This window comes from Felis catus, chromosome B3 (assembly GCF_018350175.1).
Source record: "Felis catus isolate Fca126 chromosome B3, F.catus_Fca126_mat1.0, whole genome shotgun sequence".
Taxonomy (NCBI): Eukaryota; Metazoa; Chordata; class Mammalia; order Carnivora; family Felidae; genus Felis; species Felis catus.
Genome location: NC_058373.1, coordinates 996,682 through 1,022,425, shown reverse-complemented (window position 1 = coordinate 1,022,425; position 25,744 = coordinate 996,682). Strand labels below are relative to the sequence as shown.

The 25,744-nt window shown below is 54.9% G+C and overlaps 2 protein-coding genes and 1 long non-coding RNA gene across 13 annotated transcripts in view; 1 reads left to right on the top strand and 2 right to left on the bottom strand.

The window, feature by feature from the left end:
• TMED3 (transmembrane p24 trafficking protein 3) overlaps positions 1-2,318 on the bottom strand; it is a 95,094-nt gene extending 92,776 nt beyond the window's left edge. For all 3 annotated transcript variants that reach the window (XM_045058708.1, XM_023254795.2, XM_003986765.4), the window contains exons 1-2: positions 2,049-2,318; positions 504-752 (exon numbers count right to left, since the gene is read on the bottom strand). In XM_045058708.1, coding sequence (XP_044914643.1) covers positions 504-752; positions 2,049-2,234 — 435 coding nt within the window. In that variant the 5' untranslated portion in view covers positions 2,235-2,318. The remainder of the gene's footprint in view (positions 1-503; positions 753-2,048) is intronic.
• A 4,651-nt stretch (positions 2,319-6,969) lies between these two features.
• ANKRD34C (ankyrin repeat domain 34C) overlaps positions 6,970-25,744 on the bottom strand; it is a 29,885-nt gene continuing 11,110 nt past the window's right edge. For 2 of the 9 annotated variants that reach the window (XM_019831757.3, XM_011282704.4), the window contains 3 exons: positions 20,257-20,517; positions 12,190-12,396; positions 6,970-11,879 (listed from right to left, as the gene is read on the bottom strand). In XM_019831757.3, coding sequence (XP_019687316.2) covers positions 10,257-11,837 — 1,581 coding nt within the window. In that variant the 5' untranslated portion in view covers positions 11,838-11,879; positions 12,190-12,396; positions 20,257-20,517 and the 3' untranslated portion in view covers positions 6,970-10,256. The other 7 variants (XM_045058705.1, XM_045058703.1, XM_006932185.4 and 4 more) reach the window with 7 other exon arrangements.
• On the top strand, positions 19,706-24,945 carry LOC109500451. Its single transcript, XR_002157979.3, has 4 exons — positions 19,706-19,832; positions 21,078-21,214; positions 21,508-21,744; positions 24,656-24,945. It is a non-coding gene; the product is annotated as an uncharacterized LOC109500451 (long non-coding RNA).

Here is a 25,744-nt window from a genome sequence, read left to right as displayed (position 1 = left end):
AGCCCAGAGGAATGGAGCAGGGAGCCCACCAGACAGCACCCCGGATTCCTACGTCAGTCCCTGGAGGAAAGCTCTCCACCAACCTAGGTTACCGCTTGAGTGAGAAAAGATCTGCCACAGGGTTAAGCCACCGACACGTGGCTGTCGCAGCTCACGTGGCCCTGACAACACACCGTACGAAGCAGGCGTTCGGTCTTGATGACGCACACACGCTGTACATGCAGGGGGGGGGGGGCAGGCATGGACGCCTCCCAAGCAATGCCGTTTGAAAGGCCGTTGGGAACACGGAAATTCCAGAGGATCTGGCGAAACAACGCAGAGGGAGAGCACAAGGGGGACCGTGTCCTTTAGGACTGCAACGCAGGAGGAGGTGAGGCCAACACTGAGCCACGCAGGCCGGGAGCTGGGGGCGGGGCGACTGAGTGCCGGCCAGGACCGGACCCGAGGGGAGGAGGAATGGGCTGAAGGCGGAGCCCGGCCCTCGGCCGCCGACGTCCACTCACCTGGGTGAGGGCCGTGACCCTGTTCCCCATGTCTGGGAGGATGGGGGGCTCGTCGCCCACTTGGAAGTCAAAGTAGACGGTCTTGTGAGAGAAGGTGGAGAACTCATTGCTGAAGCAAAACTGATAAACGCCCTTGACCTCGGCCCGGTGCGTGAAGCTGTCGTACTGCTTCTTGGTTTCCCTGTAGATGGTCTTTCCCAGGGGGTCCTCCACGTAGCAGTCCACGTCATAATGGCCTCCGGTAATGACCTGACAACCAGAGAGACACCCACCGTCTGCTTTACCAGTGGGGCAACCAGCGCACGTGCAATGCCGACCGGCCACCGTGAACTTCCTAGAACAGGTGCTGGGATGCTCTCGGTCGTCCTGGGGACGACACTGAGGTTGGGAGAGGTTAAGTAAATCCGCCATGGCCACACTGCTAGAAAGGGACAGGGCTAAGATTTGAATGCCCGTCTGCCCGACTTCCCAAGGTTTTGTGCTGCAAATGAGCTTAATCCTTCCCCTTTTACAGAAGAGGAAACTGAGGCTCTGAGATCAAGTAAATTGCCAGACGGGTCTAGTGAATGTTAGTATTATTACTGATCAAATGCAAAAAGCAAATACAGATTAGAGTGCTCATAGACCCGGTGGCCATCAGAGGTGGGAGGGTCCTTGGGAATGACACAGTTCAAACTCTTTATAAACATAAGAGTGACAAGATGGGCATTGGGCAAAATCACACAGGTGGTCATCAGCTATAACCAACGTCCATCAAGGGACACAGTCAGCGGCCTACATCTACTTCCAAAGTTCTTTGCGCAGATGGGAGGATTTCCTTTATAAGTGGTCGGCCCCCTGCTGCTGGAGGTGCCAAAATCAAGGTGACCATCTCTGACAGGGCATTCTGCCCTAGCAGTGACCAGACCACCTCCCAGGCCCCTCCAGCCTCATAATGACCGGTTTTTAGTGATTGGGGGGGGGGGGGGGGGGGCTGTTAACCCAGACACAATTTGCATGTGGTCCACAGAGATGTCAAAGTGGCCATACCAGCGACCCAGAGGCCATCCCACACCATGTTGTCCCCAGGCACAAGCCTCCTGCAGTGGCTCTGGCCAGAGAGGACCCATGAAGGGCCTGCCTCACTCCTGCTTGCCCGCCACCTCATCCCGGGAATGCCTGGGAGCAGGTGTCCACGGGCAGGTGGCCGTCTGGGGAGGATTCCCACTGGCACCCCAACCCCAGATCTGCCCACTCAACCTCCGGGGCAGATCCCTCACCCGAGACCAGTCCCCACCCGTGCGCCGGGCGGTCTGTGGGAGGAGGCGGGAGTGCAGGAGCGGCAGCATATGGCCACAACAGGACTGCCTGTTGGTAAACACTGCGCATTGTCCCCACCCCTGCGCTCACCCCGCCTCCGCCTGTAAACCCTGGAGAAGCGGGGAGTACGACCACGAACCCACCTCCCGCCCCCACTGCCGTGCTCGAGTACACGCGGGACAAGGCGGGCCGAGAGCGCTGCCTCCCGGCCCGCCCGCAGTGCCGCCCGTGGGGGCGCGGCCTCACCTGGTAGTCCAGGGAGAACTTGGCGCCCCGCTCCACGTCCTCGTGGAAGCACTGCTTGGCGCTGTCGGGCAGCTCGAAGGTGAGCTCGGCGCCCCGCGGCCGCTCGGCCCGGAGCAGGAGCAGCAGCAGCAGCAGCAGCAGCGGTGGCGCCGGCGGGGAGCCGGGACGCGCGCCCGCGGGGCCCATGGCGCTCCGGTCCGGTCCCGGCCGGGGCGGCGGCTGCGGGGCGCTGGGCGCGGACGTGGCGCCCAGGCGGCGCTTCCGGGGAAGGCGCCCCGCCCCTTCCCTGCTGCGCGTGCGCGCTGGCTCCGCCGGGCAGGCCACGCCCCCTCCCCCGGCGGCGCCCGGCTCGGCGGGAGGGTTGGGGGCGGGGCAGGCGGGGGCGGGGCAGGCGGGCGCGCTCCGCGGGAGCCACGCACCCTGGGGCCACTGAGGCTGCGCTCAGCCGCTCAGATGTCTGGGCTATCAGGTCAAGGCGAAGGTTCTCCTGGGATAAAACGCTCTTTCTTTCTTTCCCTTTGCCTTCTCAAAACCATGAAAGCGGGTAAATTGACTTACTGCCTTATCCATTACCATTGGCCTAAGAAGATATCTTGTATAATCACTACTACAGGGTTTTGATATTCTAAGAGCAGGTAAAACAGAAAAGACACCGACTGTGGTCTGGCTACTCAGTAAAGAATTTTTCGGGACAGCGTTATCACATGTGTATCCTGATTTCCGCAAAGAATCCTACAGCCCATATAGACCCCCACGTGGACGACAGGGAAGTGTACCGCCGCGGGGCACATCTGGCCGTGAATTAACGTGCGAAGCTCTGTCAAAGCAATCAGAACGGGTAATGTCATATTTGATGACTCTGTACCAGGCTCAGAGAAGGTATGTTGTGGTGTGCCTTGAGGCTGTTTCCCTGGTTCTGTCCCGTGGCACATTATTTTTTAGTAACTGATGTGTGTGTGTGTGTGTGTGTATACATACATATATATATACATATATATACACACATATATATATGTATATATATATATCGATATCAATATATGCATATATATCGATATATATGTATATGGACAAAACATGTAAGAAATAATCATTTCATCTAGATGCACCGAGGGAAGAAGCAAATGACAGATGTAAGACTAAAATGACCTTGGCCAGCTGCGGTGCTAAGATTCACAAGAAATTTTGCCAGGTTAAATGTTAAGTCCTGTGTTTAAGTTCCAAGAAAACACCTGCATAAGCTCAGAGGCGGGAAGCCTGACACGGCCGTAGCTCAGGGCAGGGCATTGGAAGCCTGAGCCTCAACAACACTTAGCTGAGGGTAAGAGTGGGAATGCACCAACTGAGCAAGGAGGCCTGACTCGCCCCCTGGGGGTTAATAAAGGAACAGAACTGTCACAGCACCTATGGGGTGGAAGGCAGTAACTGTCACACTGTCTCAGGCACTGATCAGAGCACATCTGTGTTACTACCTTGGGAGGGACATGAATAAAACAGGGGAATAAGTCACAGCAAGGTAGTTAGGAGGGGACCAGTCTCGTAAGCTGCCAGGAAGGCTGCTCAAACAAAGTGAAGTCAAAGGAAACGGGATATAACCTTGAAGAATAAAATCTGAGGATGAAGAAAGTGTTAACTTTAAAAAGTTTGCGTAACAGCAATCTTTACAGCTACCATTCAGCACCTACAAGGTGCCGGCCTGCAGTGTTAGCTGCTCGCACACTTCATGTATTTTGCATTAATTAATCTGCACGAGCAGCCATGCAAAAACAAAACAAAAAAAAGTGTTATTATTCCCCCTTTGACAAAGAAGAAACAGAAGCTCAGGAGGTTTAATTAAATAGCATTGGTTTCGGTCGGCCTTGGCCGTGTGAATCAGTGGCTTAAACCAACAAAGATGCACAATTTCTCGTGATTTCGTGGTTGGCTGGGTGGTGCTTCGGCCGCTTTCGCTTGGGCTTATTCACGCAGCCGCCTTCGGCCAAGGCTCCTCGGGGCTGGAGGTCCAAGATGGTCCCACTGAAGAGGCGGCCGGCTGACGTAGGCTGCTGGCTAGAGCAGCTCAGTTTTGCACGCATCGTCTCCCTCTTGTGGTCTACATGATTTCTTCATATGGCAGGCTCAGGGCAGCATCCCACGAGGGCCAGGACAGAAACAGCAAGGCCCCCCCACAAAGAACTACACTCCAATATCACTTTTGTCACTTTCTGTTTGCCGAAGCAAGTCCAAGGCCAGACCAGGTTCAAGGTGAAAAAATGGACTCCATCTCTGGATGGAGGAGGCCTGAGTCACGTTCAGAGGAGAAGTATGTTGGGTGGCAGGAATCTGTGGCCACTAAACAAGCTGCCAGGGTCCCCAAACTCAGCTTGTTAATAGCTAAGCTAGGGGTGCCTGGGGGGCTCAGTTGGTTAAGCGTCCAATTCTTGGTTTTGGCTCAGGTCATGATCTCTCGGTTCGTGGGTTTGAGCCACGCATCTGACAGCACAGAGCCTGCGTGGGATTCTCTCTCTCCCTCTCTCTCTCTTTCAACATAAATAAATAAACTTTAAAGAAAAAATCATCAAGCAGACACTGGGTAAACAAACAATTCACATGTTGTCCCCAGTGAATGAAAACACAACTCTAACTAGATTAAATGATACAAGAATATCTTACTTCATGTAACAGGAAGTTCAGAGGTAATGCAGCCTGCAGGCAGAGCATGATCAAGGCTCCAGTCCGTCTCCCTACCAGCTCTGCCCTCCTCTGCACGTTGGTTTATCCTCTGACTCCATTCTCTCATTGTCAAAAGAGGGCTGTCAAACCAACCAAACAAACAAATAAGCTTCGGAAAAACATGTTTATTTGGTCACATCTAGTAGGAGGTAGAGAAAATCTGTCAACCAGGGGATGTATGTCCTTCGTTCAGCCCAGCTGGTCCAGTCAGGCCATGTCTCCTCTGGATCTAAGGCACTGAGAAGGGAAGGCCGTCTGGTGATTGGCTTAGGCTGGATCCTTTAGCCAATCACTGATGAGGAGAATGGACTTGTCGTGATTAACTCAGACCAATCAGGACTTCCCTTGGAGGGAGCTGGGGAGGGAGCAGTGTCGCTTTAGTCAAAAGAGAGGCCAGGATATGGGGTGACCACGTGAACAAAATCAGGCCGGAAGGGAAAGGAGAAAGGAGGAATCAGACCAGCTAGGCAAGCAACAGTGCCCACCGTGGCAGGGAAAGGATTAAATACTTCTTAAATTCTAATGGGATCGTTACAAAATTAACGTAGACCCTTACCTCTCACCGTATGAGAAATTCTTTTTGCTCTGGATCAGGGGTGTCTATGATTCTGGGTCCGTCATCCCGGATGAGGCAGAGGATCCAGAACGGAGGTCTGGGGCGGGGGAGGGGGAGTGTCGTGTTCTGCGGGCTGTTTCTTTGGGCTGGTCCACACCTGCAGGGCCTGTGTGCTGCCTTCTGTCCCCCCATCACTTCTCCCCCCTCCCATCCTCCTCCTCCCCAGTCCTGACACATCACGCTCACCCTGTTCTGTGAACCGCATTACGTTTTTTACTCTGTGATGTCAAAACCCCCTGTCCATGATCAGTCCAGGAAATTGAATCACAGAACCACCTTCAGCTGAGGATGCCCAGTGAGAAGCGTCCGACACTTTTCCCTGCGTTGACCTGCTCTGGTATCATCATAGCTGTAAAGCATTACCCCCTTTCGTTCCTTGAGGTCTGTCGCTTACCCCTGGTGACCTCCCCGGGGGCAAATGCCATGGGTGACGCTTCTGTCCTTTGCACAGTGCATGCCGTGGGCTCTAGAACACCCTTGGGTGTGAGAAACATCTCACTCCTTTACTCTTCTAAATCTAGTTAAGAGTGATCTGCTCCCCTCCCCCCCCCCCCCCCCCCCACTTAACAAAGACGGTAAGAGTGCCCATGTCGTCCCGGGGGAGCTCCCCGCGCCCGTCTCCTGTAGGTCTTCAATGTTGCATGGAGCTCCGGTCCCCGGGCTCTGTCATCCACAGGCTCACTGGCCACGTGGATACATGTGCTGTGTGAGCTGCAGGGTTCCTTCAGGGCCAGTGGCTCAGATGCCCCCTGCCCAGCCTGACCCCCACCCGGCCCCTGCCCGGCCTCGCAGGATGCACCATGGACCACTCCCCTCTACCATTTTGTTCTGGAAGGGGGCGAGGTCCGCTCAAGGGACCCCAAACTTCCAAGCCTTTTATCAATCCTGGGAATGCGCCTCCCCCCACTCCAGGTGGGCCACTGTGGCCTTATCCCCCATCACTTCTCCTCCCCCCGCAGGGTCCCTCGTAATCTCTCCTCAAAGGATTCGGAAACTCGTGGGCCTGCTTTTCCTGAAGATAGAAGTGGGGAAGGGACATCCTGAAGCCAGTCCTTTTTTGTATTTTTGTTGACACAATTTCTTTCAACTGTCTAGGGGAGGTCCCAGAGGTAAGGTTGGAACTGTCCGGAGAGTCAGGGAGTGTGGATGAAATTTGAATCACAGAACTCTGGACTTTAAGAGACAAGGGCTAGTCCATTGGATTCTTACACTCTGCCCCGGAGCAGGACCTTGTGTAACACTCGCCGACACTAGAAGCAGGGCCCAAGGAGGGCCAGCCCAGCGACTGCTAAGTCCCCACAGGTGGCGTGTGTCAGACAGCCCCAGGGGAGGCCCGAGCAGTGAGGCCAGAGGAAGGAAGCCCAGCTCTCCCAGGGGAAATGCCCCTCTCAACCTTTGCCCCTTTCTGAGAGCGAAACTCCAACACTTCACTTACACTTTTGTGTAAGCAAAAATTAATTTTCAAAATGATGAGTGTGTAAAATATTGGGTGTCTGCTAAGGTAGACGTTATGGGGTAGTCACGTCAACCCCGTCGTAAGGAAAAGGTAATATTTATCGCTGAGATTTCACTACAGAAAAACGGAGAATGCTATTGAAGGATTGCAGAGTATCTTTTATTGACGTGTTAGAAATGCCTAACAGTTCCGATACATGGATTTTGATACATCTTTGAGCACGTCGTCGGCTTGAGGCTAGAGTAGAACGCCGTAGAGAACGAGCTCAAGCAACAGGGATACGTCCAAAGCACCAACACAGAGGCAGACGGTCAGACACAGCCTGCGTTTTGCAGGATACCGTTCACTGGATGAAATTCTAAGAACTGACAATGATTCAAACAAACAAGTAAAACAAAAACCGGCTTTGGAGTGTCTAGAAATTAAACCGAAGTCCCAGACTTTAAACTTTAGACTCGTGTCCCATATTTTGATGAACGTTCCGGAAGGTCTCAAGTGGATGGGTTGTTAAAACCACAGATGGCAGCGAAATTCTGTAGTGACGCCAGGATCCCGAAAAGAAAAGCTAATCTCCGACCTACGAAGCACATTTGAATCTAAAATATGCTTTTAAGAAGCATCGTTGTGAGGTTTGTTAACCTGGACAAAATCGCCTACTTATGCACGAACCAGGATAAAGCGTTGTGGTGGGCACGCTAGGTTGGAACGGCCTAATTCAGCTACTGCATCGTCAAACAGGGATGAGACAGGGACGATCCGGTGACTGTCTAGAGGAAGGCCAAGGGGAAGGGCACAAGTGACCGATGCAGGCGGGGAGTGCCGTGACAGCGCCTGCCACAGGCATCCGGGGACGGACAGGTCGCTCCGGCTGAGTAGCTACCACGTTTCGCGTTTCACCTGAGCTCATCGCTATGGATGTGCCGTGCTCGCTTCCAGGATGAGTCGGGCTTTCCGGTCTTGGCTGAAGGTTCAGACAAATGCTCGTGTGCAGCGCTGCTCCCCCACAGTTAGATGCAGGGCTTTCACCAGCACGAACGACGCTTGGAGAGCACTGGCCACACGTGCGTGTACACACACGTGTGCGCGTGCGTGATGGGCTGACAACAGCGGTAGTCTGTACGGTTCTCTCTGTAATGCTTCGGAGGGTTGTTTCTCTGCCGCTCATCGTGTGCCTTTGGTAGGAACCGTTCGAGACTAAAGGGCCCTGGAAAGAACACGGATTGTCCACACTAAACCAAGTCCGCGAGCCCTCGGTTTGCGCGAGTTTACGAGCTTTTCTTCCCTCCCTGCAAGGAACACAGGGCCACCGGCACTTCCGTTTGTGTTTGCCGGGAATCCTGAGAGCCCGACCACAGTCGTCCTACAGAAGCACAGTTCGAACGGCTTCAAGTGAGGGGCAGGGCCGAGCCAGCCAGACGGCGTGCGGCTTCGTGGGTCTTGACTTGTTCTGGCGCCGCCTTCTCCTGGAGCGGCGGTGATCAGCCGAGGTGATGGCGCCCCCCAGCGGTCTGACCTTGTCTGGAGCCGTTTTTGGTTGTCGCAATTCGAGGGAGGATGCTGCCGGCCTCTAGCGGGTGGACCAGGACAGCCCCCACGGCACAGAACGACCCAGCGTAAAGTGTCAGTGGTGCCCCCGCCCTGGAGGAAGCATCAAAAAATGAACATTTGGCTTATCTGTGAGCATCGTTGGTCGTCAGCACTTTTGTTCGGGATGCCCCGGTAAGGGTCTACCAAGTGTCGTCACAGAGACGCTATCGTATGAGAAGCGGATGTGGCAGAATTTACTTTTCGAGTGTACTTGGGGCTCAGGACTACGGAACCACGGAGGAGCTCAAGGAGACACTTGAACTTTTCAGCTGGACTTGACTGTGTTCTGTGTGGGATATTATGTATAACTTGTAGATTCTGAAGCCAGCCTCAGAGGCCTGGAGATGTGCGGGAGACTGGGCGACCCCTCCTCACCCCGGGTGCGGGACAGGCACGTTCTGGCACCGGCCCCCGCGCCCTTTGCAGACAACCGAGTGGAGGCTTAGAAAAGCCGAAGTCCCCAAGCTGGGAAATGACGGAACAGAGTTGCAAACCCAGACCTCAGAGCCTCTACTCCTTCCTCCACGGGAGGCGACCCCCAGGGACCACATTCTTCCAACCACAGAGCACACGGATCTGAGCAGCAGGAGGGAAAAATGAACGGGAAAACGACCAGGCCCGTCATCTGAAATGTGGCCCCGTCACACCGAGCGTGCTAAGTCTCTGCTTCCCTTCCTGGGTTTGTGCAACGGCTGGACAGCATCACCCGGGTTATCTCTACAAACCTCCCACTGCGTAGACACTTCAGATAATTCGCAGAAACCGGATTTCTCTGGAGTTACCTGGACAAGAGCAGGGGAGACGCCAGTCTGCACCCCCGGAAGTTTTCGGGCTACAACACCCGATCCACTCCCCGCCACTCTCTCAAGCCTGAGAACCACCCACTTGTGCTTTCCACGTGTGCGCGGCCCAGTGCTACATATTGTTCTGGCTTTGGGTGGGTGGGGGGTTGTCACCGACTTTTCAGAAGAACAGGCAAGAAACAGGTCTATTCTGGAAACCGTATCACATTTACCTCCAAATTAATTACCAGACCCTGGCTGTGTTTTCCCAAGATTTTGGCACGGCTCACGTCAGGGCAGGTGGATGAGGCCGATTTCACATCTGACGCACCAGTGACAATGGCACATCGGAATTTGGGGGACATGTAGTTGTATCTGGGGACTCATAGCACATCCAGATGAGCATGTGAACACAGTGTGATAGGGGGGTTTGGGAAGACCGTGACCGTGCCGAGCAGGACACTGCCCCATGACCCGGTGACAGGCAGCCAGAGCCCCTGTGATGGGGGGGCCCTCCCTGCCTTCCCCGCCTTCTGATGCTTCTGATGGGGGCTCTGTCCCCCCTTCTCCACCTTGGGCTGACACGTAACACGCAGCATGCCAGATCTCAGGGGCCAGTTTCGAGCTTTTGCACACATGACAAATTCTAAAGCCTCATTTCCTTTGTAGGCACTTTATAGATTTAGTACTAAGGGCATGCTTTCACTGCCGTCCTGGGATCTAAATTCTAGTTTGTCTGGTGGAAAGGAACTGATGTCAGGGGCCTAGATCACCGTACCAGCTGCGTTACTCTCAAACCCCAAAGGTTTTCTTCCTTCGGAGAAATTTATTCTCGGTAACCTCATCCCCAGAACCCAATTACCCTGAGCCCTTTTCAAGCAAACCCGTAACAACCCACGATCATTTCAGAAGGGAAGCGGGGCCCTGTTCCATACCCTGTGAGACGGGCCGCACAGCAGCACGGGGGGACGGGCGGGAGGAAGAGGGCCCACACAGCTGTGTTGGTCCGGATTATGGTGCCTGTCGTCGGGTACGTGGAGACCCTCTGGAAGTGTCTAGGCCATGATCTCCTCAAAGCCAGACAGCTGTTTCACATGCTCGACCTGCATGGAGTGCCTCCGGAGTAGTTTCTTTTGACTCCTCGAGTCAGCTCTCTTCGGTGAGCTGGGAGCCACGGGCAGCATGGATTTTAGGCTGCTGGCGAGTGGAGAAGAAGGTTTGCCGCCGGGCCTGATATCTGGGATGGGTGGGTTCAGATTTACGTTTAAAGGCGGAAGGAAGCCGGGCCTGGTGTGCGAGATGCGGTCCAGCAGCAGAGTCCCAGAACCTCGCCTTTCCAGAAGAGGCGGTGGCCTGGGGCGCGCCGAGCTGGGGGAGGTGCCGGGCGCCGCGTCCAGGGACTCGCGGGAGCCGTGGAAGAGAGCCACGTGGGAGCCGTTCAGCCTCTTCCTCTCGAGGGGCGCTTTGCCCGACTCCAGGGAGACGGGATGGAGCTGGTCAGCCCCTGGCTGCAGATCGAAATCGTACGGGTCGTCTTCCAGCCGCTTGCGGGACACTGACGGACTGACTCCAGCCTTCTCCTGCTCCACAGGGAGAGTCCCTCTTCTGGCCACACGAGGGTGGGACGCCTGGCCCTTGTCGTAGGCGGCCTTCCAGGATGCGGGTGCCGGCGAGCCTGGGATCTTCAGAATCTGCTCTGTGAATGTGGGGAACAGGGCGGGGTCTTTGCCGTCGATACTGCTGGCTCTGGAGAGCGGCCCCCTTTTGGGGAAGGACACGTCGCTAATGCTCTTGATGACCTCACTGTCTGTGCCCGCGCCGTGGGCGTCATCCTGACGCACGTTAGCAGCCAGCACGGACGGCGCGATCAGGCCCCAGGGTTCGGACTGGAGCCTCTTCAGCTGGGGCAGGCGGGCTCTCTTGAGGTTCCCAACTTTCCTGGTGGGTGACCCAGGCTCGTTGAGAGCCTTGGCGGTGTGGCAACCACTCGGATGCCCCGTCTGGACGCTGAAGAAGTCGTCCTCCCGCTCGCTGGGCGGAGCGCCCAGGCCCGGAGCCTTCAGCTCGACATCCGAGGGAGACGCGCACAGTGGAGGTGACTGTCTGTCTTCCACTTTGGGTGACGGAGGGACGTTAAGGTACTGTTTGGCGGTTTGGGCGCCCGCTGATGATTTATCTGTCGTGATGATAATCACCTCCTTCCCTTTGGCTCTGCAGGCGTCGAGGAGATGTCTCAGGGCATCTTTGTCATCCGCGTGTATCGCGTAAACCAGAGCCGAAGCCCCCGTGCGGTCCTCGAGGCTGGGGTCCGCGCCGTTCTCCAGGAGCAGGGAGACCACCTCTCCTCCGGCCCTCCTGATGCAGGCGTGGATGAGGGCCGTCTTGCCAGACTTGTCCTGGATATTGGGGTCCGCCCTGTTGGCCAGCAGGTACTTGACCATCTTGGACTTGCTGATGCTCTGCTGGTCCACGTGCCTGGTGATGCAGGCCACCATGAGAGCCGTCTCGCCTTTGTCGTTGCTCTCGTTGATGTAAGCGCCCCCTTCCAGGAGGAGTCTGGTCAGCCTGAGCCTCCCCAGCCACACAGCCTTTAAGAGGGAGTTTCCGTCGGTTCTCAGTTCAGTGTCCTCCTCCATCGCGCTGGCCTCCGCGTCTCCGAGCCACCGCGGCGACCAGACCTAGCGAGGGAAGAAGAGAGAAGCATGGCGTGCGTTCTGGAGGGGCCCGGGTGCTGATGGTGCGGCTGTCACAGGGCTGGATGCGGTCCTGTCCCCGCCTGATCCCAGGTGAGGCCACCTCGGCCGCATCGTCCGGCTCGTCTGCGTCCGTCTCTTCATCTGTGATGTGGTGGGAGGGACGGTGACGGCCGCCTGGTGAAGCCACGCTGGGGGTTACGGAAGAGCGGACAGAAAACATCCACACAGGACAGCAGCTGACATAAACCTGGCAAGCGATCGCACACGCGGGGGCTGCCCGCCCCACACTCACCTCAAATGCCGCTTAGGAAACTCCGCTCCATGCCCACGGGCACCTGCGTCCCACGAGGGAAGGTGTGTGTCCCCCCGGGTCACTGCCGCAGCGCCGACATCGGGCAGCGATTCACACCCCATGGGTCACCTCGTAGATAGCAGATGCGCTCTTCTCCCAGGCGGGCATCCGAAAGGCGGGGAGGGAATCCACCAGAAACACGGGTCACTATCGCGATCGGGGAGGAAGGAGAGAGAGAATCATCGCAAAGCAAACTCAACCTCGCGGCAGCCCTGATGTCACAACCCTCCCCTCCTCCCCCTAGTCTTCCAGAATAATGCCAAATAACAGCCTTCCCCTGGGCAGGTAGGAGGCGGAGGGCGGACGGGACCTCACGTTGCTCGCAGGCGTCACAGGGCACAAAGCTCAGGCTGCAGCTTCCTCCGCCAGGGTGAGTCTGCGGCCACCGAAGGCTTTTCCGCTTTCGTCCTCCCCGCGGCCGCCGCCCGGTTCCCGCACCCAGAGCCTCCAGGCCGGGTGTTGCCGGAGAGCCTTCCCCGAATTCAGACAGGCGGGCCCCCTCCCTGGCCCAGGCGGCTGCCGGCACAGCCCCTCCACGCGGACTCCCGTCCCTCCTGCCGAGGAGGGGCCGCGGTTCCCAGGGTTTCTCGTCGCCCGGTGGGCACCACGGCTTCCCGACGCCACTGCCGCGAGCGGCGGCCAGCGGTTCACAACGTCCACCGGCCTGGAAAGTCAGAGCCTGGCTTGGCCGAACGTGAGAGAGGGATTCACACCCCTCACAAGCGTTTCATACGCTCACAGACACTTGCTGTTTGTTTAGAAGGCCCAAACCGCACTCTCCCGTACACGCACATGCACACGCGTACGCACGCCTCGACGTCGCTCTCTTCCGAAGCCACGACGGCGGACGGCCCAGCTCGTCTCTGTGCCTCCAACAGCCGTGTCTCGGTGTGATCTCGTTGCTGTAGTGGGTGTTCCCGCGAGATCTTCTGCAGCAACGTGACCACCGTGCGGTCACGAGTCTCTGTCCCCCCGTGCTTCCGTCTTCAGCCTCCTACGGGTCTGTGTGTGTGCGGGTGTGCACACGGGTGTGCGCATGCACGTGTGGGGCGTGCGTGCGGGTGTGCACGTAAGTGTGAGCGTGTACATGTGTGTGCGTGTGTGTAGGGCGTGTGCACGCGGTGTGTGTGTGCGCGTGCGCACACACGGGCGCTGGCCTTTCCCATAGGCCCCACCATCCCTGCTCGGCACTGGCGCTGCGCACACAGGGTCAGGGTGTCGAGGTTTGTGTGCGGCTCTGGACGTTTGCAGCAGGATTTCCGGGCGCTACATAACGGAGCGGGAACGTGCAGTGAGGGTGCGAGGTCTCCGCTCAGCGAGGGCCCTTCATGTGCTGGCGCATCGCCCCCAGGGCCACCAGGACTCCTGCACACACCATCCGTCCGTCTGTCCACCCAGGGCTCCCACGCCTGCACGCACTGTCTGTCCATCTGTCCACCCAGGGCTCCCATACCCACGCACCGTCTGTCAGTCTGTCCACCCAGGGCTCCCGCGCCCACACACTGTCTGTCCATCTGTCCACCCAGGGCTTCCCTGCTCCCTGCACGCGCCATCCATCTGTCGGTCCACCCAGAGCTGTGCACCCCACACGCACTGTCCGTCTGGCTCTCAAACGCCCCGCTCGCTGTCCCCCTGAGCCGCTTTCTAACTGTGAGGTCTAACAGAGACCCCGCTCTGTTTAATTATTCACCACCCTGCAAACCTGGGCTCAAATGTTCCTTCCTTTCTAATCAAGAGGAAAACCACTCAAGGTGGAAGAGAGCCGAGTAGAGTTACAACCAGCTCAGCTCCAGGCTGTATGAACACCTCCCACAGATCACGTCCTTCCCCAACCACGAATGGCCAGTAAGCACACAAACAGGTGTTCGGCCTCGTGGGTAGTCAAACAAAACCAAATCAAAGCCCAGTGAGATACCAGGAGGCACGGTGTCCAAATTAGCATGGCTAAAATTAGCCAGCCTGGCAATGCCCGGGGAGGGACGGGAAGCAACGGGACCCAGTGGGTGGGAGGACGAGACCAGCGCTCCAGCGGGTAATTCCGCACCTGGGTTCTGTCTGTGGGAGCCCGGAAAACACGGCCACAAAGTCCTACCATCCCAGCGTGCACACCGCGCGCCAGGGGCCAGTGCCCCACCCCCCCGCCCATCAAGAGGAAGGGTCAGCGCATGACCCACAAGATGCGGCAGGAGTGACTGTGACTTTCGAGGCAGGGCCTCCGTGGGCCTCCCAGCTTCCAGTTTGCTCTCCTGGAGCCCCGCTGCCTCATAAAGACACATGGGTTGTCCTGCCGGGGAGGACACAGGGAGCCCCAGCTGACCGCGACCGTTCGGGCGAGGTTGCCCCGGACCCCCGGTAGTTACAAGTGCAGGCAGGACCCCGGGCGAGGCAGCAGATGTGCCCAGAGCCTGGTCCAAACTGCAGAAACACGCACAAACAAGTGGTTCTGGTTCTAAGCCACTCGTTTGGGGAAGGTTCGTTCATATCAATAATTACCGATAAATCTGTGCAGCGAACCAGGTACAAAAGCGTTCCCGACAGCACTATTCACAAAAAGCAAAAGTGAGACATCCTGCGATGAAGAAAATAAAGAAATTGTGCCGTATTCATACACTGGGACGCTATACAACACTAGGTACTCTTTCTCACAGACTCACACTCACAGACCCCCCCACACACTGACATACACACACTCACACACACACTCACACACACACACACGGTTGATAACCGCATCTCCTGGATTCCTGATACTTCGCCACCTTCTGTGCTGAGCCCTGGTGTGTTAATCTCCTGGGCCAGCCCCCTCCCAGAGCCTGGCCCCCCCTCCCCCGAGCCCCCGAGGCAGGAACACGGTCTTCTCTCCCTCGTCGGCTTCGGGGTAGTTGGAAGGAGGATGAGGAAGAGAAAAGGGGAAGGTCATGTGGGTGGACAATCGGGTCCTCTCTCCGTGTCGCGTGGGGGGCCGGCCACGTCCCTCAAGGTCGGGGGTGGGGAGGGAGGGGACAGCACGGGACATCTAGCTGGTGCCTGTCTCCCTTCGTTTGCGGTCAGGGGCCACCTCCTGCCCGGAGCTCGGCCTTGTCCCTAACCCCCGCTGCTGAGGAGAGAACAGGGTGGAGGCCAGGCATTCTGGTTGCTCCCAGCCCATCTACAGGAATGACCTTCTCTGTGCGCGGGGAGCTGCTCCTCGTATAGCCTCCGGCCAGCCTTCACCGCGGCCTCCCAACGGAAGTTCCTTACGTGACACACACGCCAGGAAACAAACACTTGTGTGAGGACAGGACCAGACCCTTCGCTCTCCTGCCGCCTGCCGCGTGCCGCCTGGCGAGGCCTCGAGACCCACTCTCTGCCCGGGGCCCACTCCCCGCCTCAGGGCTTCGGCCACCGCCTCGCCTCCTGGCCCCGGTGGCCTCCTCTAGGCGTGCCCCCTCCCCACTGCGTCAGGCCGGGGGGCCCAGGCCCACACCTGCGCTCGGCTGACCGGGGACTCGGTCTCCCCGGAGGCCTCCAGGTGGCGAAGCCACGCAGCACAGAAGCGTGGGTGCATTCACCCTCTCCAGAGTGTATGTGGACCGAGAGCGCGTGGCGGCGGGAGGTAGGTACCAGGCAAACTCTTTTCCTTGTCTTCCACCAGAGCCTGCTCTTGGCGGGTTCCAGGCTGCGGGTGGGATGCGGTAGATTATCCGCTCCCACAACCCAGCAAGCCGCGCTCGCTGGCAGGCCGTGGCTGGCTCAGTGCCGTGCCCCTCGTGTTTGCTCCGCTTGTCATTCCCTCACTCCTCCCCCTGCCCCCCGGGGTCTCCTAACCCCATAAAGCGTTGATGAACTAGCTCGTGTCTGCTTATGACATGTGCACTAATTTCTATTACTTATAACAGAGTAAGCCTTGACTGACACGCTGGGATTACCTGCCCACCCATCCATCCATCCACTCATTCATTCGCCACCATATAAATGTTGAGGGTCAATACACGTGCAAGGCATTAAGGACAAAAACGTGTGTAGAATTCAGGCTTAGAAGGTCCGGCGGGAGGCCGGAGGTCACCTGCGAGCCCCTGAGAGATGAGGACGGTCAGAAGCGGCAGTGCGAGGACGCTAAGGAAGCATGAAGCCGGAGGTGTATTCAATAGTGACTGATCGGATGAGGGCATCAGCCAAGAACTAAGTCACTTGCATTTGGGCATTTACCTCCTGCTGTGTGTGCATCACAGACAAACGTCAGGAACACCTAATGCACGAAAGACCACGTGCCTTTCAGGGCTTCCCAGCCTGTCGGAGAGAAGGAAGCAATTCTGACCCAAAGGGGCTGACGTGTGCCCAGAATTTTGAAACCCCGCGCACTTTGACTGCCCTGGGCACCATGGTTTAAAATTAGCAGCCCCCAAGTGGGTGTTTTTCTTCCCTGTGTTTCAGAAGAAGAGTTAACGGAGAAATGAGCAGAATGTGCCTGGTTCCTCTCCTCTTGTCCCCCAGCCAGCCCGCCCCTTCTCCCGGTCACTCCTCACGGCTGTTTTCTGTCTCAACCCCACCGTCATGGGGCGGGCACACCTCCCAAAGGCACAGGGACTGGAAGAGACACACCGAAGACTAAAATATCACCAACGCCAGGAAAAAATAAAACGATGCTTTCTCTGATGGAAGGGGCGGGTGGGTGGAAGTGATTACCATGTTCGTCCAGAAGCCCTGGGGCTGTTTTACCGTCCACAGAATTATGAAAGTCTAAGGTTTCCGAGGCTGCGAGGGGCCGTGTTGTCCAGTCGTTCCCAGTCTAGAAATGGGGAATTTCAGGACAGATCGAGTCCTTTATCTTGCTGAACCCAAGCTCTCTCACTCCCGTGCTGCCCCACATCTTTTGCCTGAGCAGTGTAGACCAAGGCTGCCTAGTAGGGCCCGGGACCAAGTGCAGCCCACAGGGACAGGTACGTCTGGCTTGACCGGCATAGTGTTTTAGTTTTGTTTCAGCTTGAATATTTTAAAATGGATCACTCGGGGTGCCTGGGTGGCGCAGTCGGTTAAGCGTCCGACTTCAGCCAGGTCACGATCTCGCGGTCCGGGAGTTCGAGCCCCGCGTCAGGCTCTGGGCTGGTGGCTCGGAGCCTGGAGCCTGTTTCCGATTCTGTGTCTCCCTCTCTCTCTGCCCCTCCCCCGTTCATGCTCTGTCTCTCTCTGTCCCAAAAATAAATAAACGTTGAAAAAAAAATTAAAAAAATAAATAAAATGGATCACTCATTGTTCAGTTTGGCAAAGGCCCTGCCACTGTCTGTAGTCTTACAACTGACCCAATTCATACATTCAGGCTACTTTCCTGGTCTTTGTAGGTATGTGGGTCTATGACACTGGGTGTAAAAGTAAACTGCTTGCGACTCAAGTCATGATGCTGTGTCTGTGTTGTCCCCATCACCTCCTAGCTTCTTACCTCTACAGGTTTGTTAGGACTCTCTGCTGAGCTGCCAGATGGAGAAGCCCTTTGTGTAAGCTTTAAAGCAGGGTGTGCTTCTGCAAGCCATTATAAAAAGGTAACCAACGGGGCGGCCGGAGGGGGGTGGTGCTCAGTGGCTTCAGCGTCCGACGTCGGCTCAGGTCACGATCTCCCGGTTCGTGGGTTCGAGCCCCGCGTCGGGCTCTGTGCTGACAGCTCGGAGCCCGGAGCCTGCTTCGGATTCTGTCTCCCTCTCTGCCCCTTCTCCACTGGTGCTCGCTCTCTCTCTCTCTCTCTCTCAAAAATAAATAAATGTTGAAAAAAATGTTTAAGTTCATATCTAAAAAAAAAAGTGACTCACAATTATTTCAGTGCAGATAAACTACCGTGTTTTGTCTCCTCCTGCTCGAGTCACCTTGGCATCGGACTTCCAGCTGACCTTGCCGTGTTTGGCACCGTGGTAAATCGGAGGATTGAGGCACTGCATTTGGTTCCAAGTCTACCTGTATTTGACCCCCGTGGGAAAGGGAGGCAAAAGAGGAGGGTCCACCGGCACCTGCAAACGTCTGCAGAGCACCTCCTGTTCCCAAGGAAAGAACTGGGGACACACATGACCGTACTTAGAGGCCCAGGGTTTCTAGGACTTTACCATATTCATGCTTTGTGTTCATCTTGTTTCTGGCTGTGGCCTTAATCTTGTCTCTCCCCTACTTTCTCAATTTGTGTTTGTTTCTTTTTTTCCAAGTTGAAGGATGTGCTCTATTCACGGCAGTTTCAGTGAGATCAGCATCCCGCTGTGACCACGTTTGCACACGTAAGTTTGCACACAATTATATCCTAATGAATCTCAGCTACTTCTGATACGTGTCCACCTGACCTCTTGTGTATCTTTATAAAACATCACTTGAAATTCTTTGTGGAACAAAATAAAAGATAATGGTTGAACATGTTTTCGGTTGATCACCTGGCTCCAGCTGGCACGGACAGCGTTTCTCTAGATGCACTTCAGGTCCACGATCACCCCGTAATCCAAGCTTCTGAGGGTGCACGGTCGTGGTGGGGCCATGGCAGAGAAGCAGGCCACCCGGGTTCTAAGCTCAGCCCTGCTGCAAGGTGGCTGTGAAATTAATTGCTGGCCAGCAGCATTTTGCCCAATGCACAGAACTCCGTCTCTGCCTTCCAAGATTGTTATAAGGGTCAAATATAGGCAATAGGGAAACACTTTTCAAAGTCCTATAAATATTTAAAGGATTATCATGTTGCATTAAACTCATGCAGGATCCTACCTCTGAGCCCTGATCTGGGGTACTCAGCCCGCACCCCAGTGCCTCTGCCATTCATCACCCAACCTCTCCCTCTTCCAACCACCTGCTCCCCATTTCTGTCCTCCGCCCCCCAACTGCAATGGGCCGTGTGCTGAGTTTTCCCACATACAGATCTCTTTGACCACCCTCCCCCACACGTTTGCAAGGGAAGCATTATGATCTTAACCTTACAGATACAGAGCCTGCCGCGCAGACAGGTTGTGCGATCTTGCCCAAGCGCGTATGTTTGTAAGCTGTAGCTTGGATTCGAACTCTTGGTTCCTCTGAACCCGTTAGGCGCTTTCGCGGAGGACATTCTGCCGGCTCTGGCACACCTTCCCACTACCGCCACCTGGCGTGCGGTTTACAGGTGTAGCCACACCACCAAGTGGTCGTATAGACGGGTTTACTTGGCCTCCTCTGCTCCCATTTTCTGATCCGCAGCACACGGATAATGGCACACAAGCTCGCGGCGCGCGTAACAACCGCAGAACGCAGGTGGGGCGCTTAGCACAGGGCCTTGGCCCAGGTGAGCGCTCCATAATGTTAGATCTTGAAGGAGTTTGGGTGCGCCTTTCAAAATCCAGGAGGCCACCGCGCTCGGCCATAGCATTCGCGGCAGCTTGGGGACATTTTATACCCCGCCTCTTCCTTCTGCAGCCACGGGAAGCAGTTAGAGGCGGATCCGACGCAGAGCTCCGCGTTAGCGTTCCCCCCCCACCCCACCCCCCCGCCCCGCCAAGGGTGGGGGCGACGGCCCGGGCTCTGCGCGCTGCCCGGCGCTGTCCGAGGTGCTGGACGCCGGCGGGGCGCGCTCCACGCCGCCGGCTCTGTGCGCAGCTTCCAGAAGGCCCTGCGCGGTAAGTGCGTCTCCATCCCTGCTCTGAAATGCTCACCTTCAAACTCTTTACAATTTCTGGAGCATTCTCGGGATCACAACCTCTCACCACCCTGTCGATCCTCAGAGGTTTCTGCAAACATGTAAGCTTTGCTCCCTCTTCAGTGTCTGCAGAAATCCAGACGCCTATCACCCAGCCCCGCTCCGCAACCATCTCCTACAAAAATCCAGGCCCCTGCGCACCTCACCCCCACGCGTCAATGCAAAAATGAAAAATGTAAACCCGTGTTCCACACCCTTCTCCCACAGTTTCCTGTGATAAAACCAGACTTCCCCCCTCCAGCCTCCCACTCCTGCCTGCGGCTCAACAGCGTGGGCTGATTTGGGGGGAGCGCAAGATCCCTCTCACACAGTGAGCCACCGGAGACCCCTGCGGGTGCGCTTACCTGCTGGGGGTGCTCACCAAACGAGGCCACCTGAGTGCAGGCCACCGGTAGTGTCATTGCTCCAGAAGCAAAGTCAGGGGCCCTCGGCTTGGCTTCGGGCCGCTTACCGAAGGGCGCTGCCAGGCTGACCCGCGCGGGCGCTGGGTTCACGCCGGGCCTCGCGGGTCCCGTAGAATGACTTGCCCGGAACTTCAAGGTTCGTCAGTAAAGCCTCTGCGTCACCCCTCGCTTCTCCCAGTTCAAGCGGGAACACGGCAGTTTCTTTAAAGAGAAAGAAGGAGGCGTGGAAGACGACGGTCTCGCCCAGCTCCGGTTTGCAGGTCTCCTGCGCAGCCCGGCCCTGCGCGCCGTCCCGGGGCCCCGCCGGCTGGCTGGCGAGCGCTGCCGCCCGCCCGCGCCCCGAGCGCGGCCGTGTGGGCGTGTGCGCCGGGGAGGAGCGAGCACCGCGGGGGCGGCGGGGGCGGGCAGAGGCGCCCGCCGCCCCGCCCGCACCCCGACCGCGGCGGCCAGGCGCGCCTGACGGCTCCGCCCCAGCCGGGTGGGGGCCCCCCCCCCCGGGCGTGCGCGCGGCGACCCCGGGGCCGGTCGAGGGGCGCGCGCGCCGCAAGCCTGACGCCGCACGTGCTGGACCCCGGGAGGGACGTGAGCCTGGGTCTCCTCTGCTGTCCACGCTGTTCTGCCTTCCTCGGGCTTCCTTCGTCAAACGCCCTGGGATCCAGGACTTCCGCCCACAGCGTGGGCGGGAGAAGAAGGGAAGAGGGGGGCTGTGGCGGTAAGACTCAGGGGAGGGGGGTGGGCTCGAGGATCTGTTTCCATCCCAGCCCCGCCCTTCAGCGCACCTGCTCCAGGTGCCCAGGACTCAAAGCACGCGGCATCGTATCTGCAAGGTGAGCGCGCCCGCGCCCCGGCTTCGCGGAGGCCTGCCCCCCACGTCTAGGGGAAAACAAGCACGCGTGGGGTGAGTGTTTCCTACAGGAAAGGCCCCCCTCCTCTTTGGGTCAATCCTAGTCATTTACACTTTCCTACAAAATTGCCCGCCTCGTTCACAACGGCAGACTCTCCTTGTAATTTTTCATCTTTTCCAAACGTGCCCTTACACCCCCTTTCCATTCCGACATGGTTGCCTTTCCCCCTAGTAGTTTCGGTGTTTACTTTGTTGTGGTTGAATTACGGGATCTGCCTAAGTCCCATTTTGCGGCCTGTTACAGGGCCGATAAACCCAGAAAGCATTTTTCCTCCTACTCCTTGCAGGAAACAATGAACGACCGTTCAACTGAAGGAAACAATGTGTGCTTTTGGATACATGCATGCGAATACACCCGTGAAGTTCATGACCTATCACTACGTGAAGTTCATGACCTATCACTACCCTCTACACCTGTACTTGGTACGCGAGGCAGGACGGGATTGGGGAAGCTGAGCCAACGCCGGAGTCGGACTGCATGGACTGAAATCCCAACCCAACCACTTGCCAGCCGTGGATCTCTGGTGAGTCGCTAACCGGTCTGCACCTCAGTGTCCACCTCCATAAAACTGAATTAATAATAGTATCTACTGTAGATGGAAGCCGCGTTTGTGGTGACCATGGCGGCACCTATCAAGTGGCCGAATCACTGTGCTGCACTTGAAACGAATACATTTAACATGTGTCAACTGTCCTCGACAAGAAAAAGGAAGAAAAGAAAAGAAAGGGTCTGCTTCATCAGGCCAGGGAGGAGGGGCAGCTAACACACGTAAAATGTCCCGTGCTCTGCCTGGTGGACAGTCGGCGCTCTCTATGTCTTTGCTGTGTTTGTCTACCTGATCCAGTAATATTCAAAGTAAACTGTTAGACTTTCGGGGTGCTTGAATTCACTTATTATTCAAGAAAAACGTATTGAGTTTGGGCCGTGTGACCAAATCTGCATTTTATTTTTTTATTTTTATTATTTTATTACTTTATTTTATTTTTTATTTTATTTCATTTTATTTTATTTTTTATTTCATTTTATTTTATTTCATTTTATTTTATTTTTTATTTTATTTTACTTCATTTTATTTTATTTTATTTTTGCTACATGCTGGAGACTGAGCTGTGAACAAGAAAGACACGTTCTCTGCCTTCGTGGAGGGCCCTTCTAAAAATCTGGGTTTGTCAGCATGTCTCTGGGCGTGTGTGTGTGCGCGTGTGTGTGAGAATCAGTGGTCTGCTGTTCCATGACCCCCAGCTCACCCAAAAGGACACGAGGCAAACGTTTTGCATGCTCTTCCAAATCCGCCTTCTGGTGGAGTCTCCGCCCCTTTGCCAGAGATGCACCCTACGTGCTAGACCCACTTGATTAACAACAACAACAATTTTCAAAAAATAATCCTTACTAGTAGTAGCAGAAAAGAATCCCCACTGTTGGCAATGCCTCCTAGCCGGAGACCTCCAGGAACACACTTGCAGGTGTATAGCCGGACGGGACGCATCGGGCATCTTAGCAAGAAGGTGCTAGAACGTGCTGCAGAATCAGGGCTTTGGTTGGGAGGCTTAGGGGAGGGTTTGCTCCACTCTTAACAGAGGAGAATCACGTCAGACGGTATTCTGACGCCACAAAGAACATTAGAAAGTGATCCTTGGTGCCATGCTTCCCACGCACTGTTTTTGTTTTTCTGTTTGTTTTTAGAGATAATTGACCTATAACGTATTAGTTTCAGATGCACAACATCATGATTCAGTATTTGTATGTACATCTTGCAAAATGATCACCATGGTAATCTGATTAACGTCCATCACGTTACAGTTACAGTTTTTTTCTGGTGATGAAAACGTCTAAGATCTACTCTCTTAGCAACTTTCAAATACATGGGGGTGCCTGGGTGGCTCAGTTGGTTGAGCGTCTGACTTTGGCTCAGGTCACGATCTCATGGTTCATGAGTTCAAGCCCCACACCGGGCTCGCTGCTATCAGCCTGTCAGCACAGAGCCCACTGAAGATCCTCTGCCACCCCCTCTCTTCCCCTCCTCTGCTTGTGCTCCCTCAAAAACAAACAGTAAAAAAATAGCTTCAAGTAATAATATAGGACCTATTACTAACCATAGTCCCCATGCGATACATCACATCCCCATGACTTATTTTGTAGCTGGGAGTTTGTACTTTTTAGCCTTCTCCCGTTTTGCTCCCCACCCCATCCTGTGTCTGGTAATCACCAGCGTCTTCTCTGTGCCCATGAGTATACCCTCCGTTCCAAGCCAGGGCAGGGACAGTGTTTATTTCCCAGCCTGAACGGGTTCCCTGCACAGAGTACACTTTTGGTCAGTCACTGTCCGTAGGGAAGACAGACTCAGAGGTCAATACTGAGCTGCTTGGCTGGAGCTGTAAGCAAGGAGCCTTAAGTCCTCTGATTCATTGTCTGTACCCAGATTTGGAGGCTATGTTCTAGAGCCATGAGGCGTTTTCCCAAGATCACTCAGCAAATCCATTCCAGGTCTACTAGGTCTCTTGAGGTCAGTGTCGTGGGACTGGATGTGTTCCAGGCTATGACACATTTTTAAATAACTTTGACTAGATTGTTATTGTAAGTGTGTTATCGGTATTGCCTAGAAAACACAGATAAGATATGGACATGTTCTTCCAGTCCTTTTAGCCCACCTTTAATGTTAAAAAAAAAAGTTTCTTTCAAATGCATCTATTGCACATGTAAATCGGATATGCTTTTTGCCGCAAGTATCAGAAAGCCCGTCTCAAACAAAGAGGGACTGATCTTCTTACACAACCGCATGTCTGAAGGTGGGCCACTGCTGATGAGGGTTCAGAGGTTCAAAACTCCCAGGGCCAGCAGCTGATGCCTGTGGCATCCCCCTGGAGTTTTCCAGAAGGCTGCTGTCAGCTCAAGCCATGACATCCACATCCCAGACATACCACTGGGAAGGAGCGGAGGCAATCACATCTTTCCTCTTATCCGAAGGGCAAACCTTGCCCAGATGTACATCGCACAGCCAAGTTCTCCTTGAATCTATTAGAAATGGGACATATCTGAGGACGCTGGGAAAACGGGAAGCCAGACTGCTATGATTGGCTTAGATCAAGAAATGCTTCCTTTCCTTGGTCTGGTCTAATGCCAGATCCGAAATGAATAATACGACTGTCACAGTGCTTGTTATTAAACACTCGGGAGGTGCAGATGAGCAAGAAAAAGAGGCTGATATAATATTTATAATACACAAGTGTAATCTATAAAACTAGAATTAAACAACAGAGTACGCTGTATTAGTCTTGTTTCCTTAAAAATCAGCTACGAAGCCATCCATCTAGAGGTCTATTCCTCTGTGACTTATTTCCACACGACTGCGAGTTCTTCTACTTCCTTGTCAGTGGCTGCGTGAGACATGAGTGTGCGCGTGAACCGCAACACCTTTAACCAATTCTCTGTTTCAGATGTGACGCTCTCCCGTGGCTTCTCTCCGTCGTAAACCACACTCCGGTGAAGGCCCTTTCGTCGGTCTTTTTCAAATTTCAGAATTATTTCCTAAGAGCAAAATACTTGAGGTTCCCGAGGGAAAGGTATGCAAAACTTCACCATTTGCATACAGAGTGCAAAGGGCTGCTCCGTGAAGGCCGTACCACTTTTCATTACCCCTTGCTCATGGCTAAGTGCATCCTCCACCTTATGAGATCTCATTGTTGAAGAAACTTGCTAACGTGATAATTAAAAATGTATTAGGTCATTGTTCTCGTTTGTGTTTCTTTTATTACTAGTCATGGCTGAATTTTAAAGAAGTGTTTATTGCCTATTTTTCTGTCAATTGCTCATTTATACCTTCTAAATTTTCTCTTGGTGTGTTGGTGATTCACAGTTGGTTAGAAAGTGGACATAAAGTAAATAAAATTGTTCATAATTTCCTTATCCAGAAATGAGCACTATTATTCATTAGTTATTCATGGGAGTTCATAATGGGTTATGTATTCCTCTCCCTCTCCCTCTTTTCCTGTCTCTCTCTCTGTCTCTTGTCTCTGTCTGCCTCTCTTTCTGTCTGCCTCTCTGTCTCTGTCTCTATCTGTGTCTCTCTTTGTCTTTGTCTCCTTGCCTCTCTCTCTGTCTCTCTCTCTCATGTCTCTCTCTCTCTGCCTTCTCTCTGTCTCTTGTCTTTCTCTTTGCCTCTCTGTCTCTCTCTCTCTGTCTCTGATGTCTCCCTTCCATCTATATATCGATCGATCTCTCTATGTACCTATCTTGTGACTATTTCCTTTGGACAAATACCCCAAAGTCAGATTTAGGAGTCCTACACTAATACTATTTTTTAAAAATATTTGCCAGTTTGAGCGGCGTGCTTGTAAGCTTTTCTCTTTGTCCATGATCACACCCTCTGGCATTCCCAGTGTTGGCTCTGTGGGGCTTCCTTTCTCTTTTTTCTTGGTGAGACCCAACCAGGGCTTACCTATTTCATTGTTTTTCTTCCAAAGACAGATCTTTGACATTTGTTAATTGCAGTATTTTTCTAGTTTCAATTCACTATGTTTTACTTT